At 42.6% G+C, this 17,305-nt stretch overlaps 2 protein-coding genes across 3 annotated transcripts in view; one reads left to right on the forward strand and one right to left on the reverse strand.

Moving 5' to 3' along the window:
- Positions 1-5,258: 5,258 nt before the first annotated feature.
- GTF2H5 (general transcription factor IIH subunit 5) lies at positions 5,259-10,573 on the reverse strand. Its single transcript, XM_074988698.1, has 3 exons — positions 10,475-10,573; positions 9,286-9,399; positions 5,259-5,710 (listed from the first exon to the last, which is right to left on the reverse strand). The coding sequence occupies exons 2-3, from the start codon at positions 9,318-9,320 to the stop codon at positions 5,530-5,532; spliced, it is 216 nt and encodes a 71-aa protein (XP_074844799.1). The 5' UTR covers positions 9,321-9,399; positions 10,475-10,573; the 3' UTR covers positions 5,259-5,529.
- Positions 10,574-10,666: 93 nt separating this feature from the next.
- SERAC1 (serine active site containing 1) overlaps positions 10,667-17,305 on the forward strand; it is a 48,444-nt gene continuing 41,805 nt past the window's right edge. For both annotated transcript variants that reach the window (XM_074990304.1, XM_074990305.1), the window contains exon 1: positions 10,667-10,716. The gene's annotated coding sequence lies outside the window, so the exon portion shown is untranslated. The remainder of the gene's footprint in view (positions 10,717-17,305) is intronic.

The following is a 17,305-nucleotide window of genomic DNA, read 5'->3' on the forward strand; positions in this document are numbered from 1 at the left end:
GGTTCAACCTGTAATTGATAAACCCAGTTTATGTAAATTCTAACTGGGGGGATGGGAAGCTGTGCATACCCTTCTTCACATTCAGGAAGGGGATGAATTTCATATAACTTTGGGTTTGTACCCCAAAGTGGGGGAGGGGATGAACATCCGGGTACTATTCTAAATCCCTTAAGATGAGTCCTTCCGGATCAGATCTCACTGTCCGTATCTGCAGCTGGTTGTGGTCCTGCTTGTGTCTTTTGTTGGAGGAGGCTTGACACTTGGTTCGGGAAAACCAGGTAAAAGGGGGACCAAGGCTGGCAGAGAAGTTAGGCTCAGTGATATCTTTGACACCTTATTTGGCATCCTAGGGTTCCAAACAATCAAAATAACCCTGAAGATGTAGGACAAGTTTCAGACCCCTAGCTTCACAGGCTAGGATCAGAAATGAATGCAGAGAATTCACACCCACTGAATGCAGACCTGCTCCACATCAGCTCTCTGCGTAACAGTGCTGAGGGAATAAGGAATGATCTAATCAGTGCTATATAGATCCATATGTTCTTCCATCCAGCAGAGCCTCCTTCAGCCTTTAAAGTGGGCTTTACAGAGTGGTTCTATGGTCTGATAGGAGAAGATTCCTCATCCCCTCCATGCAACCTGGTTAGGTTGTCCCAGCAGTGAGCTATAGATTTGGCCTCTTGTGGAGGTTTAAGTAGTTTATTTACATCGCAAAGAATCAGGCAAGCCTGGCCAGGCTGCAGAAAGAATGCTGAACTGATGCTTGTGTGTTTACAAGGACTACTAGTTGTAACGGTCCAGATCAAGAAATGTGTTTGTTCAGAAAAGATATGGGGGGAAAAGGCTATCAAATCTGAACGCTTATAAAAGCTAAAAATCAAATAGTTGTGTCTTTCTCTTTTTGCCCTATTTCTTTGTCTATATCAAATGTAAGTACCAAGTTAATTATTACATTTGTACAGCTAAACACCATAAATAGCCACAATTTCCCCTTGTGGTGGCTCGTTGCAGAGCTGCCATGAGGAGAAACGCTGACCTCGCAGGAGCCTATTGGTGCTGACAGGCAGCTGAAATGCTGCTTCCCGGACCGAACGGGTTGACAGGGAGTCCATGGCCCCTTCCTACTGTGGCAAAAGCAGGAGGAGAGAACCAAGCCTATAGGAGCTGGAAAGAGGTTTAAATGCCGCATCCCAGCTCCAACAGGCTGATGGGAAAGGGAGTTTGCTCTCTGGAGCTGCTCCCCACCAACCTCTGTGAGTAATGAAGTAATGCTGAAACTTTCAGCTGTTACTCGATTTCTCAGCATCCAGTTTAGCTTGTATGCACTGCTATGTTTTAAACCTCTCTTGTAAAACTGTAACCATAGTACATGTAAGTAAATGTGACATTTATGAACAATCAATTCAGCTGAAAAAAGTGGGCGTGCCCTGGAATTGTGTGTCTCATTGAAGCATGCCATGTTACTGAAAAAGTTGGGAACGACTGCCCTTAACAATCCTATTACTCTGTCAGCACCACTGATGAATTAGCCAGACTTATACTGGGTAAGCCACACAAGTACAAAAGTGTCTGTTCTTGCAGTTCATAGTTCAAGAACATGTATATGGGATTGTAATTTAGAGTGGTCTGGTACCTGTAGCATAACCTGAATCTAACATTTATTGGAAAAACAAAAAAGGGTAAAAAGTCATAGCCTTTCTATAAAGAACCTTCAACACATTTTTCTAACATAACCTGAGAGCTGACACATCTCAACTTGGAAAGAGGATTTTGAGAAGCAATTAGCCCCCAGCAAATCCCTCAGAGTCATTGTCATAAATGAATGCAGGGAAAGGGTTAACCCTTCCAGAGAACTCACAGCAGAGGGTGATCAGATAAGCCAATAGGAGGAAGAGAAACTTTTTTGAACTGAGAACAATTGCAGTTGAAGGGGTCTCTGTCTGCTAGCTGATGCACAGGGAAGACAGAGAGAGGAGGATGTCTCTCAGGCAGCTGGAATGAATCCAACAAATACTTTGACCATCTCAAAATCAGACATAAATATGTAAGTAGAAGGGAAATGTATAGTTAGATGTGATCAGTTTATGGTTATTTTCAATTTGGTATGGACTGGCTACCTCTGTGTTTTTGTTGCTTTGATTAATGACTTAATTATTCCTCCCTGTAACTTTTAAGCTGAATCCCAGGGAAGTATTCGCTGTGCTGCAAATGGTATGATTTATTTTCTCTTGTTTTGTGAATAATTTTTTTAAGGAAATGATCTGATACCTGTGTCCTGAGAAGGGTCTGTGTATGTATGTGCCTTAGGTTAGAAGGCTGGCTATCAAATTACAGATCTGTGTTCAAGCTCTCCCAGAAGGGAGGAATAGGAGCTGGGGTCTGTCCTACAGCGGGACATACCCAGGTATGTCTTCCTGGTTTTAACGGCTTCTTTGTTTTAACCTGGGTGGTGGCAGCTACCTTTCAGGTTCCAGGGGATCTGCAACCTTGGGGAGTTTTTAAAGTAAGCCTTTGTATAGGCAAGGTGTTTTAAGTTTTTGCAGGTCCCCACTTTCTGTACTTGGAGTGCCAGAGTGGGGAAAGAGCCCTGACAGCCACAGAACTGTAGGGCTGGAAAGAACTTCAGGAACTCACCAAGTGCAGCCTTAGTCCCACCAGGTGGTGGGAGGCATGAGTGGAAAAAAATCCTTAATTACTAACTTTTGTTCTACAAATAAAAGCACACAACTCATTTCAGTACCAGTGAGGTGGGGGGGGAGGGTCTCTCCTCTACCAGGGTGGCCGCAAAGGCTGGGAAGAAAGGCTCTCTTCCCTAAGCAGCCACAACCCTGGAGCTGGGGAAAGTCACCTCTTTTGCAGGCCTCTGCAGCCCTGCATGTCCAGAATTTCCCCATCCTCTTTCCTTACACCCTGACTCAATTCCTTCTATCCCCTCTTCTCACTCCACTACTCACTCTCAAGGCCACCACCTCACCTTACATGTGCATCTTCTCCACAGTCCAGGCTCCTAATTATTGAAGCCATGCCTGTGAGCCACTAATTAGGTGCGTAGACCTTCATTCTTTTGTGTGCAGTTGCCCAGGTGTGCACCTCAGAGGAACTATCCAGCGATCACATGGATGGAGCTTGCAGGGCAGTTGGAGAATCTCTGTCCCAATATATTTAAAGAACCTTTTTAACAGAAGACCAGCTAGCAAAGGAGAAACAGATGAACAGATTTGCTGAGTTGGAAAACAAGGGGGAGAGGCAGGCAATTGTGGAAGATGGGAGAGCAAGAAAGAAGAGAAGCTAGTCCTACATGAAGAAGGGAAGAGCCAATGCAGATTTCAGCACACCAGGAGGTCAGCTGATGACTTGAGGAAGACTTGCAGCCAGAAATAACAAGGAAGAAAGCCACAGAAGTCCACCAACATTCAGGAAGAGTCAGGTCCTATGTGACTGTGGATTCCCTATTAAGAGCAGAGGCCCACCTGAGTGGATTCAGAGAAAAGTGTGTGCAGTCTGCTGGGAGCTAAGATATCAGATGTGGACCTGAGGTTACAGAGGATACTAATGGTACCAAAAAACTGACTGTCCTTCAAATAGGAACAAATGATACTGCTAGATTCTCACTGGGAAGCATAATGGGAGAACTATGCCAGGTTGGGGGGGGGCGGCCCTTGTAGAATCATAAAATCATTGGACTGGAAGGACATGTCATCTAGTCCAGTTCCCTGCATTCACAGCAGAAATAAGTGTGGCTTAACTTTCTCTCAAACATCTCCAAAGATAGAGATTCCACGACCTTCTTTCAGAGTTAGGAAAAACTTCCTCTCCTGGAGGGTAAATGTCCAATCTAACACCTCTTAACCCCTCAAGAGGTTAAAGAAGAACATTTTTGCCCTTCTCCTTGTAACAACCTTTTACGTACTTGAAAATTGTTACATCCCCTCTGTCTGCCCTTTTCCATACTAAACAACTCCCCCCCACCCTTTTTTTCCCCAATCTTGCTTCATAGGTCAGATTTTCTAGATCCTTAGTCATTTTTGTTGCTCTTCTCTGGACTTTCTCCCACTTGTCCGCATCTTTCCTGAAACGTGGCACCCAGAACTGGACACAATACTCCAACATAGAGTAGAAGAATTAATTCTCATGTCTTGTTTACAACATTCCTGCTAATACAATCCAGGATGATATTTGCCTTTTTGTTTTGTTTTGCAACAGTGTTAGATGACTGAATTTCGTCTTATTTACTCAGGCAATTTCTTCAGTGGACTCTCTATGCCATTATTTAAATCCTTGATGAAGAAGAAAGCATCACTTGTGCCTAGATCCATTCACCCAGAGTCCTGAAGCCTAACCTTTGGTAGCAATATCTCACAATTTTGTACTTGCAAATGGTCATTTATAATTCTCATGAAATTGCCCATTTTATCATTTGCTATCCTGCTCAGTGGAGAAAAAAATCATGATAAAACTGATGAACAAGTTTGTGTTGCTCAGCGTTTTATACTGCTTGATTTGCTGCAGGGTTCCATGTGTTATGTTCTTAATAAAAATGCATTAATGTAATAAATTAATTTGCTTAATAAGCTAAAATCTGAAATGGTATCTAGAATTCAAACAGAAGTTCTGCAGTAACAGAAAACTGTTTTTATTCTCTTCAGGTTGAGGAATATCAATTTTCACAATAGTCTTAAGTAGACAGAGTGCTTATTTATTTTAACTTCCTGTTTGTGCACTTTCTTGTAGAGAAATGTTAACTCATTGTAGGATTTTTAGGTGAATTAGATACATTTTCAAGGGCTTTTTGTCCACTGTTTACAGACATTTTGCCTTCCTATTTATTGTTGCTAATCAGTTCAGCAACCATTTAAATCTAAATAATGATCATCTGTGTATTTTGTTTTTTGTACAAATATTTTAATTAAAAATACAGAACTATGAAATGGGTAACTGCCTCCAGGCTGTGCTAGCATAAGATTACTTGGTAACAAACAGAGAAAACACATTTCATTCATTTTTGGTGCATCAAATATTTTAAAGATAAAAATATGTAGTCCACACAATCATACACAAATTAGGTTGTTTTATCAGTCACACACCATATTTTAGTACCGATGGTTTAATCAGTCAGTCATACTATAATCTGCTCCAATCTCATCAACAGGAATGTGAAATGGACATAGCATTCTAAGAAAATGCTGATAAATAAGATACCATAACCCTGTTTTAAAGATCATGAAATTTTACAAGAAATGAAATGGACGAGGCTAAAAGAACACAAATAAGTCACTTTTATACTAATCATCAGAAAATCCATTAAACCAGCAAACTTTAAAAAGAAACAAGTCTCTTTCAAAATGGCAAAAATCAAACCCAATTCAGAAGTATTGAGTTTATGGAAACAATTTTATTAAAGTAACCTCTTCCCTCTAACGCTTTCTAATCTGTTACACAGAGAATGAATAATAAAACTCTCAATTCCATGTGTGTTGCTTTCACTTTTGGAATAGTCAATTTGCTTTCTAGCCTCACCTTCCAGTCTATTTACTTTTGTGTAATAGGAAAAGAGTTCTGATCCATTAACTCGCCCACTCTCTCCTGGAGAAAGTTAACCAACTCAGCCAACACAAAAACATGCGTTTCATCCAGGTCTTGTATGATGAACTTCTTCCCCAGGGCATTTGACTCATCCAAATACAGCAGAAACTGCTTCATGGCTGGGTCACTGTCGAGACAAACACGAACCAGAATCTATATCATCATCATAGACACAGTACAGCTGTAAGTAAAACAACTTTAGAATAAATGGAATTTAAAAACTGCTTCCTGAGTAACCTTAATTTTAAAAATTGCTTATTGCCCACATCCATCACCTTAGGAAGGCTTTCCTAAAGCCTTAAGTCTGTTTCTTAAGCAACGGTGACCCTGTTGGAGTACTTAACAAATTAAACTGAGACCAGCTTAAAAGGCTCAAGGTGAAAGAAAACTGATTCCCTGAGTTGCAGAGACAACTTATTGATTGTACTGGTATTATAAAATATACTTTCAGTGAAACATGAACAACATGAGCTTAAGGTTCATTTGTCTTTCCGGAACATTTAAAACATCCTTACTTTATATATTCTTGTTCTGGCTTGATTTTAGCTAGAAATAGTATAGACAAAGACAAGGCCCTTTATTTTCAGTTCTGATCTTATTTAAAGTCTCCTTGGATCTGAAGAAGTGGGTCTGCCTTGTGAAAGCTCATCACCTTATACGTGATTTTCTTAAAGTGCTACATGACTGCTGTTTTGTTTTGTTAGAATACAGACTAAACAGGGCTACCTCTCTACTACTACTTGGAATTTCAGTTTGTATTACAAAAATAAAAAATGATAAAAATCAGCACAAAAAATTAACTTCATATTTTTCCAGGTAAATATGGGGTCAAAACTGGGCAATGGGAGAGAAGAAAAAAAGCAATAAATAGAGAAAAGTAAAAGTATAGAAAGCAAATTATGTAATGTGTGATTTAATTAATGAACTGTACATGTGCATATGCATGCATCCATGTGTCTAAGAGACAGTTCACGTTTCTCTGAGGCTAGAGCCACACTACAGCAGATGATTGACCTGCTGAGGGTCAATCTTCTGGGAGTTTCATTTTGTACATACATGAAATGATGCTCCAGGGGGGTCAACGCTGACCACTATGCTCCTTGAGAGAGGTGAGGAATAGGGAAGGTCAATGGGAAAAACCTCTGTTGACCTTCCATCGTGTGCACACACATAAAAGTTGACTGCGGATAAATCAATTTTAGCTGTGCAACTGGCATAACTAAAATAGCATATCAGCAATCAACTTCTATGTCTAATACAGACATAGCCTCGGGGGGGGAACCAAGTTAATCTGTAGTATCACAAATAACAAGTAGTCCTGTAGCACTTTAGAGATTAACAAATTTATTAGATTGTGAGCTTTTGTGGGTAAGACCCCCTTTCTTTCACCTCCTACTGATCAGATTTTCACTCTTAAGGAAACTCTTTCAGAAAATGAAGTTTAAATTAAGTACACAAATACCACATGCTTCTACAAAAAGCAGGAACAGTGTGAAATACTACTGTAAAGAGTCAAAAGGAGAGAATGTAGCAAGTCTTGGAATAATTCCATGAAGCAACTTGAAAATATGTTAACATAATGCAGTATGCTAATTGATATTTTACAATATAGCTAAGGCTCACTGCTTTCTAATATGGGGTCACCATATTTAACTTCACAAAATACTACCAGTTTTTGGTTGCGTTGGTTACTCTTAAGGCCAAATTCTGTCAAAAGCAGCACTCCCATTCACTCCAATGCGTGCAGTAACAAGCCCCGAGGGACAACCTCCAGGAACATCGTGGACACATCACACCTTACCATTGTGAAAGCTGACTGCAAAAACTAAGTAGCTCAGGGAGTATCACTCTTAACCATGGACAGTGAGTGAAGCTGCTGCTTAGCAAGGCAGGCTCCCTAGCCTGTGGCCTCACTCACATTCTGCCTCTGCTCCGCCAAGGCCCTGTCCTCTCCCCGGTCTTCCAACTCCCTTTTTATTGTCCCTCTCTTCTCTCTGCTCACCCATTCCAGTCAAATCCCTGAACCCAAATGTAACAAGTGACATTTAAGAAAAAAATCCTCTTCTAAAATTTCTGTCTAAAGAAAATGGAGCATGTTTTCCAGTGAATATCAGATTCTGAAGACAAAACATGCAGAAGGTACTTAATTAAAATCACTAAATTTGTGAATAAAAAACATCACAAGTTTCCTGATATACCCTGAAGTTTATCAGAGATTTATTTGCAAAAACTTTGTAGTAAGGGCAAGTCAGCTGCCCTGCTGAATACATTAAACATTATGGAGTACACAATGCAGCCTCTCTATTTCTAAGCTGCTGTTAAACATGCTCGTAAGTCTTCATAAAGTAATCGTTCCTGATTACTACATATTTAAATTAGTTGAAACAAAGACATTTTAAATTAATCAGTCAAAGCTGTTAATTTCATTGCTTTTAGAAAAAGGGAAAAACATTTGTTTGAATTTCATAACAAGCCATATGTATGAAATGTCAATCTATATTTAAAATATGTTTCTCAAGATTTTAGACATATCAAAGGATTTTCTCTCTCAATAAGGTACTGATTTTGGTGGCAGATTTTCCTGAAATTAGATCATCAAAGAGTCAGAAATAAAAGGAAACTCATTTGTTCAGCTATCTTGGAAGAAAAAGAATGTTATCCCTTTAAGGACTCTCTTCAAGGGTGAAAGGAGAGAATGGATGGATAGAAAGGACAAGACTTTGAAAGCAAGTTTTTGTCCTATAGCCATTAAAATTGAAATGTGTATTTTGGATAAGGGAGGTCTTCTGAAGAATTTATTTAGAAAACAATGGTTCTGAAGATGCAAGCATTTAAGACTGAAACTGAATACTCAGATTGTGCATCTAAATATCTATGCATGGATTTTTTGAAGATGTGATTTTATAATCTTCAGTCACAGACTAATAAAATATTTAAAGCAAATATTAAACTAAGGCTCTATAGACATAGTAGTGCTCAACTGTTTGTCATTAAATTCAGGGTTGGCAGATGCCTGTTAAATGGTTTTATTACCTTTCTTTCCCAAGCTCAATGTTATGCTAATAGGCCTGGCAAACTAAAAAAAGTTTCACTTTTTAGTTAACAGATGCACTTTGGGAGATAAGTCAGCAAGCTGCAATAGGGCAGTGGTTTCCAACCTTTTCCAGACGGGGACCCATTCTGACAATTCAGGAAGACTTGGTGACCCATGGCAATTCAAAAATGAGAGTGTGGGGAGCCCTGGCTGGCAGTGCCAGCCATGGGAACCCTGTCCAGGACCAGGAGGTAACTAGCATATGATAGTATAAGTTTTAAGGAAAACATAGCAGAAGGCAGGTATGGAGCACAAGCAGGATCTAGGCCATGAAATGGATGTCATGAACTTTGACTTTTGAGGATAATTGAAGGCCTGGACTTTAATTTAGAATGTAATGGCATTGGTTTAGATTATGTGACATAATGTTACTGTACAGAAAGCAATAAATCACAGATTAACTAAAATGTATTTTTCCACATTATAAACTGCAAACAGCTGCATGCTGCTCTAAGCAGAAATTGCCCATGACTTCTAGTCAGTAGGAGGGGAGTCAGAGGAAAGATGAGGGGAGAGAAACTTCTATATGTTCTGTAAAGTGATAAGGATGTTTTAGGATCTAAACAAATTAAAAAGCTGAAATTTCAAATGAACACATAACTACTAACCATTCTATAAGAACACCCTTCAGGACATTTACCATCTTCTTTAACAAGTGTTGGAAGCCCGGATGTGGCAGCAAATTGATCTTGCTTTGGGTTATGCTTGTATCCAGAGAGAAACTGAAAGAAGTGGAAAAAATAATATTACTGCTTTTTATTTGCCAAATTTACCATTAAAATTTGGCCATGTATATTTTTAATTAAGAATAGTGAAAATGTAAAGAGAAGCCTACACGTTAATCTTAGCTTTAGAGAAAATAGTTACATTTAAATATACACATCTTCAATAATACCACACGACTTTTTCATACACTACAGTAACAAAATAAGCAGTCACTACTAATATGAATTTTCTAGCTTGTGTAGAACTATAGAAATTCCAATGAATCATACAAAGAAATAAACCTCGGCCGCATCTACACTAGGCCCTTGCTTTCAGAAGGGGCATGGTAATTAGTGAGTTGGGAAGATGCTAATGAGGTGCTGCCATGAATATACAGTGCTTAATTAGCAGAATAGCGGTTGCATACAATTCAAAAGCATGTAGACAGGGGCCTTTTGAAAGGACCCCCCGGACTTCGAAAGCCCCTTCTTCCTATTTGATTTTCAAATTGCATGTGGCCATCATTATGCTCATGAGGTGCTGTGCGCACACACACACACACACACACACATTTATTTTCTATCCTGTTATTAAAACCAAATACGTTACTTTTTGCTACTATGATACCTGATTACATGACTTCATTTTGTTTTTGCTGTTATGTTCCTCTATGGATTTTTGGTCTGACCACCTTTTTTGAAGAAAAATTTCATACGGGCTCCGCACAAAAGTTATTATTGTTTGGTGTCCCGTGGTCTCAAAAAGTTTAAGACACACAGCTCTAGGGGACAGCTTAGGACGCTGCAGGCACCAGTGACTGCCCGGCAGGCGAGCAGCAGACAGGACACACACTCTCTCCCCGCCCGCTGCCCCCAGCCGACACGCCGTTGCCTGCCAGGGGCCCGCTGCCGGGGATAAGGGGCCCAACCCCCATCCTGCGGGCGTGGGGGCCGGCGGCCAGGCCATGGCTGAGATGACCCGGGGGAAAGGTGAAGTCAATGGGTCCCACCGCGGGACTGCGCGGCACAAGGCGGCAGCGAGTGACGGCCCCGTCCATTCGCTCACCCCCGCCCTGCTCGCGCCGCCACCTACCCGCAGTTTCCCTGACGACGGAACAACCGACACCTGGCCCGGCAGCCGCGCCTAGAATCAGGAGAGGACTGAGGCGACCGTGCGCATGAGCGACCCGCCCGGCGCCCTTCCGGCCCCGCCCCTCGTGCTAAGCGGGGATTGGAGGAGATCTGCCGTGCGCGCTGACGACACGCGGGCGGCGGTTGACAGCTGTCGACCTCCGGGAGAGGGACGGCGGCGGGGGCGGTTCGGGAGCGAGGCAGGTAATGGGGGTGAGCGAGGCGGGAGGAGGCGGGGCTGTTGGTCCATCCGTGTGTGGGAGCGACTCTGGAAGCCTTGTGCTGGGGTTGGGGCCGGTACGAGGCGCGGGGCTGTGGGCCACGGGAAGCTGGGGGGTAAGTGGCGCAGGGTAAGTGTCGGGTATAGTGAGGCTGGCCTGAAACAGATTAGAAGAGCCAATAGAAGAAAAGTGTAAAACTAACAGACAACAAAATCCTGCAGCAGCAGTGGGAAAGCGGGGAGGGGTAGCTCAGTGGTCCGAGCACTGGCCGGCTAAACCCAGGGTTGTGAGTTCAGCCCTTGAGGAGGCCCTTTAAGGATCTGGGGTAAATAGATTAAAAAGGGAAAAAGGGGATGGTGCTTGGCCCTACCAAGAGGGTAGAGAGCTGGACTTGAGAACCTCTTGAGGTCCCTTCCAGCTCTGTGAGATGTGTGTCTCCATGTGTACCTGCCAGACAGACAGTTTGGCTGGATGATCAAGGTGCAAATGAAGCCCTCGAGGGAAAGAAGGCTGTGCTGGAGCAACTAAATGGAGTTTTTGCAATGGTCTCCAGGGGTTATTTTGGCAATTACTGGTTGGAAAGCCTAAGTTCAGTACCAGGCAAATAGGTTGGAAGAAGAACAGAATTACAAGTTGCACCTCTGAAAACTGTCATTGTCTGATTTGGCAACATCACTCATCCAGTAGGATGAGGGCTGCTCCTGGACCAGCTTGCTGGGGCGGGAGGACAAGCCAACCTGGCCTCCCGACAGCCCCATGGGGGAGCAGCAGGGCTGGGGCCGGAGGCGGGGATCAGGGCCAGGGTGGCAGCATTCCCCGGCAGCTGCGTGGAGCTCAGGCCAGGATGCCAGAGACACTTGGCTGCCCTGCCTGGAGCCAGAGCTGGAGCTCGGCCAGGGAGCTGATGTTCCTCAGCTGCCCAACACAGAGCGAGGGCTAGAGAGGAGAGTCCGCTGCTGCAGCAAGCTGCAGCAGGCAAACCGAGGCAGCGAGGGGACAGGGAGGGAGGGTGCGCATTAATACTAGCACCCGTCCCCCACTAATCCAGCAAAATCCCTCGTTTGGGACACTGAGATCCCTATAGTGCCAGACCAGGCAGGTGGAACCTGTATTAGACACAGAAGAACGTGGTATGTTGGGAGTAAACATGGGTTTTGGGAAAGGGACTCTTGTCTCACCAGTTTATTAGCATTCTTTGAGCGTATAAGCAGGCATGTAGCCAAGGGTGATCTAGTGGATGTGGCATATTTGGACTTTCAGAAAACCATTGTGAAGGTACCTTACCAAAGGCTTTTAAGCAAAGAAATTGGGGTAAGAGGGTAGGCGTTTGCACAGATCAGTAACTGTTTAAAAGATAGAAGCCAAAGGATAAAAAGAAATGGTTAGTTTTCATAACTGACAACAAGAAATAGCCCTTTCCCCCCACCAAATATCTCTGCTGGGACTAGTCTTATTGAAAGTATTCAGAAATCATCTAGAAAAGGGAGTGAGAGCGATGTTGCAAAATGTGCAAGTGATAAAAGAAATTATAAAATGTAACTAAATCCAAAGCTTCTTGTCAAGAATTACAAAGGCACCTTACAAAACTGAGTAACTGCAACACAATGGCAGATGACATTTCATGTTGATAAATGCAAAATAATGCACATTGGAAACCATAATCTCTGCTTCATAGGTCTGGAAGAGAATTTAGGAGGTCATTGAGTCCAACTCCCTGTCCAAAGCAGGACCAATCCTAACTAAATCATTTAAGACAGGCCTTAAAAACCTCAAGGGATTGAGATTCTTGCCACATCCCTAGGTAACCCATTCTATTGCTTCACCACCCTCCTACTGTAATAGTTTTTCCTAATATCCAACCTAGACCTCTCCTGCTGCAACTTGAGACCATTGCTCCTTGTTCTGCCATCTGTCATTACTGATAACAGCCTCTCTCCATCCTCTTTGGAACCCCGCTTCAGGCAGTTAAAGGTTGCTATCTAATTCCTCATTCAGTCTTCCCATCTGCAGATTACACAAGCCCAAATCACTCAGCCTCACCTCTTAGGTCATGTGCTCCACACCCCTAATAATTTTTGTTGCCCTCTGCTGGAGGGCAACAAGAGCACACTGTTGGCTCATATCCAGCTTCTCATCCATTGTATTCCCCAGGTCCTTTTCTGCTGAACTGCTACTTTGCCAGTTGGCCCCCAAGCCTGTAATAGTGCTTGGGATTCTTCCATCCCAGGTACAAGACTCTGCACTTGTCCTTGTTGAACGTCATCAGATTTCTTTTGGTCCAATCCTCCAATTTGTCTACGTCACTCTGGACCCTGTGTCTACTCTCCAGCTTATCTACTTCTCCCTCTAACTTAGTGTGCTCTGCAAACTTGCTGAGGATGAAATCTGTCCCCTCATGCAGGTCATTAATAAAGATGTTGAACAAAACTGGACCTAGAACCGATCTTTGGGGAACTCCATTTGAAAGCGACCAGAAGCCAGACATGGAGCTGTTGATCGCCACCTGTTGAACCTGACAATCTAGCTAGCTTTCTATCCACTGTAGAGTCCATTTACCCAAACTTCCTTAACTTGCTGGCAATAATTATGTGAGAGACAGTATCAAAAGCTTTGCTAAGTCAGGGAATATCCACATCCACTGATTTCACCATGTTCACCAAGACAGTTATTTTGTCGTAGAAGGTAATCAGGTTGGTCAGGTATGACTTGTTCTTGGTGAATCCACATTAACTGTTCCTGATCACTTTCATCTCTTCCAAGTGCTTCAAAATGGATTCTTTGAGAATCCCCTCCATGATTTTTCTGGGGACTGAGGTGAAGCTGACTGGTCTGTAGGTCCCCAGATTCTCCTTCCCTTTCTTAAAGATGGGCATGACATTTGTCTTTTTCCAGTCATTTGAGACTTCTCCCAATCTCCATGCGTTTTCAAAGATAATGGCCAAAGGCTCTGCAGTGACATCTGCCAGGTCCCTCAGCACCCTTGGATGCATTAAATCACTTCCCATGGGTTTGTGTATGTCTAGCTTTTCTAAATAGTTCTTAACCTGTTCTGTCTCCACTGAGGGCTTGCCCACCTCCTTCTTGTTCTTTGTTGACTAGTGCAGTAATCTGGGAGATGACCTTGTCTGTGAACACAGAGGCAAAAAAAAAAAACCCCACTACCCGCATTAAGCACTTCAGCTTTTTCCACATCATCTGTCGCTAGATCACCTCCGTCATCCAGGAAGGGTCTCACTCCACCTTCCGATCATGCTCTATTATTAACATGCCTATAGAAACCTTTCCATCCCTTACATCCCTTGGTAGTTGCAATTCACATTACTCATTGTCCTTCCTGATTACATCCCTGCATTCTCAAGCAATATATTTATACTCCTCCTTAGTCATCTGTCCAAATTTCCACTTCTTATAAGCTTCCTTTTTGTGTTCAAGCTTGCCAAGGATTTTGTTTCCAAGCCAGACTGGTCACCTGCCATACTTGCATTTCTTACTGCACATTGGGATGGTTTGTTCCTGTGCCTCCAGGAAGGCTTCTTTAAAATACTGCCAGCACGGCTGGACTCATTTCTCCTTCAAGTTAGCATCCCAAGGGATCCTGCCCCTCAGGTCTCTGAGAGAGTCAAAGTCTGCTTTTCTGAAGTCCAGGGTATATATTTTGCTGCTCTCCTTTCTTCTTTTCATCAGGATCCTGAAATCGACCAGCTCACGATCACTGCTTCCCAGGTTGCCACACGCATCTATTTCTCCTACTAATTACTCGCTGTTTGTGAACAGCAGGTCAAAGTGCTCAGGGCTCCTGGTCGGTTCCTTCAGCCCTTGTACCAGGAAGTTATCTCCAGCGTTCTCCAAAAACTTCCTGGATTGTCTGTGTATTACTGCATTGGTCTTCCAACAGGTGTCAGAATGATTAAAGTACCCCATGAGAACCAGGGCCTTTGGTCTGTAAGCTTCTCTTAGTTGTTTAAAGAAAGCCTCATCTGTCTCGTCCATCTGATCTGGTGGTGTATAGCAGACACCAACCACAACATTACCTTTGTTATTCACACCTGTAAGCTTAACCCAAAGACTATCAACAGGTGTTTTCCCCTCTATATACTGGAGCTCTGAGCAGTCATACTGCTCTCTTACATACAGTGCAAGTCCTCCACATTTTCTCTTGCCTGTCCTTCCTGAAGAGTTTATACCCTTCCATGACAGTGCTCCAGTCACGTGAGTCATCCCACCAAGCCTCATTTATTGCAGTCAAATCATAGTTCTTTGACTGTGCCAGGACAATTCTTCCTGTTTTGTGTCCCAGGCTGCTTGTGTCATGTACAGATGCCTTGACAACTAGCTAATTGGCTTATGTTCTCTGTATGAATCAGGGGTCCTCCTCTGTTTCACTTTGCTCCTGGTGTTTCTTCTTGGTATCCCACTTACCTCAGGGCTTAAGTCATCATCCCTTAGTGAACCTAGTTTAAAGGTCTTCTCACTAGGTTTGCACGTCTGCCCACAAAAATGCTCTTCCCTTTCTTCGTTAGATGGATCCCATCTCTTCCTTAGCAGTCCATCTGACTGGAACAGCATCTTGTGGTCGAAGAAACCAAAATCCTCTTTCTGACACCACTTACTTGACCACACATTTGTGTCCAAAATGTGACAATTTCTATCTGAACCTTCTCCTTCAACAGGGAGGATGGAGAGAGCACCACTCGCGCCTCCTCCGAGATCCTTCTTCCCAGCACTACGTAATCTTCAATGACCCACTCAAGGATCATTCTTGACACTGTAATTAGTTAACACTATAATTAGCTCCAACATGGAGAAGTAGCAATAGCGATCCATGGCCATTGAGTCCTTCAGCTTTGGTCCTCTGCACTGCCCCATGGCCAGCAGGGGCTCTTACTCTAGCATTAGCCATGTTACCAGTTGCTGCTCCAGCCCCAGCCCTGTCAATGGCAATCCAGCCCTGAGACTCTCTGGTCCTGCAACATCTGTGGTCCTGTTGGATCATGGATGCTGCAGACAAAAGAGAGAGAGACAGAAGGGAGAGAGTACCCAATTTAAGACATTCAGCCTGTACCTTTTAATTAGGTTGCATGTTTAAAAAAAATTGAAAATAAATGTTCCCCAAGGCACCAGTTGTTGGTGTCATTAGCATATTTCACTGTGTTCTCTATTTTGTTGAGGCACCTGGCAAATAAACATTGGGCCAAACTTAAGTGTTCCTCAGTAAATAGTTATTGTCTCGAATCCAGCACCATACCTGCTTTCCTAACAGTTCTGTACTTCATCTGTTCCATATTAAATAAGTGGTAATCACGTTCAATAAACATATCCAAGTACAACATGATGGGAAGGCTCATATATTCTTTCATTGTGAGGCTTCCTAGTGCTGTAACCTCTTTGTTGAATAAAGAGGTATAGCAGCTTGAATAAAGAGAATAATCACATCCCTGTATTGCAGAATTAGGCCTTGGTCCTGCAAGTGCTTGCATGTGAGAAATCCCATTGAACTAGCTAAACATGTACATGAATATTTTTATGATGTATCTTGCTCCAATTACGTTCAGTGGGGAAATTTCTGTTAACTTCAGTGGGAGTAGAATAAAGCCCTTTGAGTCTATTCTTTAAGGATTTGGAGCAACTTGAACTTCCATTAAAAATGATTTACAAAGGATTTTTTTCACAAGGGGAATTGGATCTTTTTTTTTCCCCATTTTGAGTGGTTGAGTTGTTTTTGTTTTTTCTTGTTTGTTACGTTTTCTCTGATAAGAACTGGTTTCCTGGTGTTAGTTGTGTCAGACTGCTGCTGTGTCCAGTTTTGGTGTCCACAATTCAAGAAGTAAGTTAATAATTTGGAGAGGGTTCAGAACAGATTCAGAAGAACGATTTAATACAGGCGTGTGGAATCTTTTTCCTACCAAAGATCACTGATCCCTCCCTCCTCCCTGCCCCAAAAAAAAGAAATCAGTCATGGTCCATACACACAGCCGTGCTGCTCAGGCAGAGCTCCTTCCTCCTCCCCTGGCGAGGATCTGAACCACCAGTGTTCCTAGATCAGGGACACCTGGATTATGGAGTTTCAAGTGTATTGTGGTGGTAAAAACATGCTCTGGATATTGTGGAAAGCCTCTGAAGATCTATTTAGGTTTTACCACAAAGTGCTCACTTAAATATGTGTGTGTGTGTGTATAATTTGATTATTATTGTGATCAAAAGTAAGAGTGGTTTACCGTTGATTAATAACGAATTACTTGATTTTCCCATGTATTGTAGCCATGTAAACCTCTTTGATTACCAAAATTCAAATTGTAATGCACCCAGAGCAATCGCGCTGCAGGACGGGTGCTACCGCTTGTGTAAAATGCACCACATAATATGTATGCAGTGATAACACATCTCTTCTAGGTGCCTGTCACTTTCTTGTGAAATTGGATATGAACATACTGTATAGGAATCTGTACACAGGTGTTGACTATTAAGTATTCAGCCAATCTTTTCTCATTAATCATTCTGTTAAATATTTCTGAAGAACTTCATTATATTTTCCACAATGATCCATTCCACTCCCTGCAGGGGACATGTCATAT

The sequence above is a fragment of the Carettochelys insculpta genome, chromosome 3 (genome assembly GCF_033958435.1).
Source record: "Carettochelys insculpta isolate YL-2023 chromosome 3, ASM3395843v1, whole genome shotgun sequence".
In the NCBI taxonomy this organism is placed as follows: Eukaryota; Metazoa; Chordata; order Testudines; family Carettochelyidae; genus Carettochelys; species Carettochelys insculpta.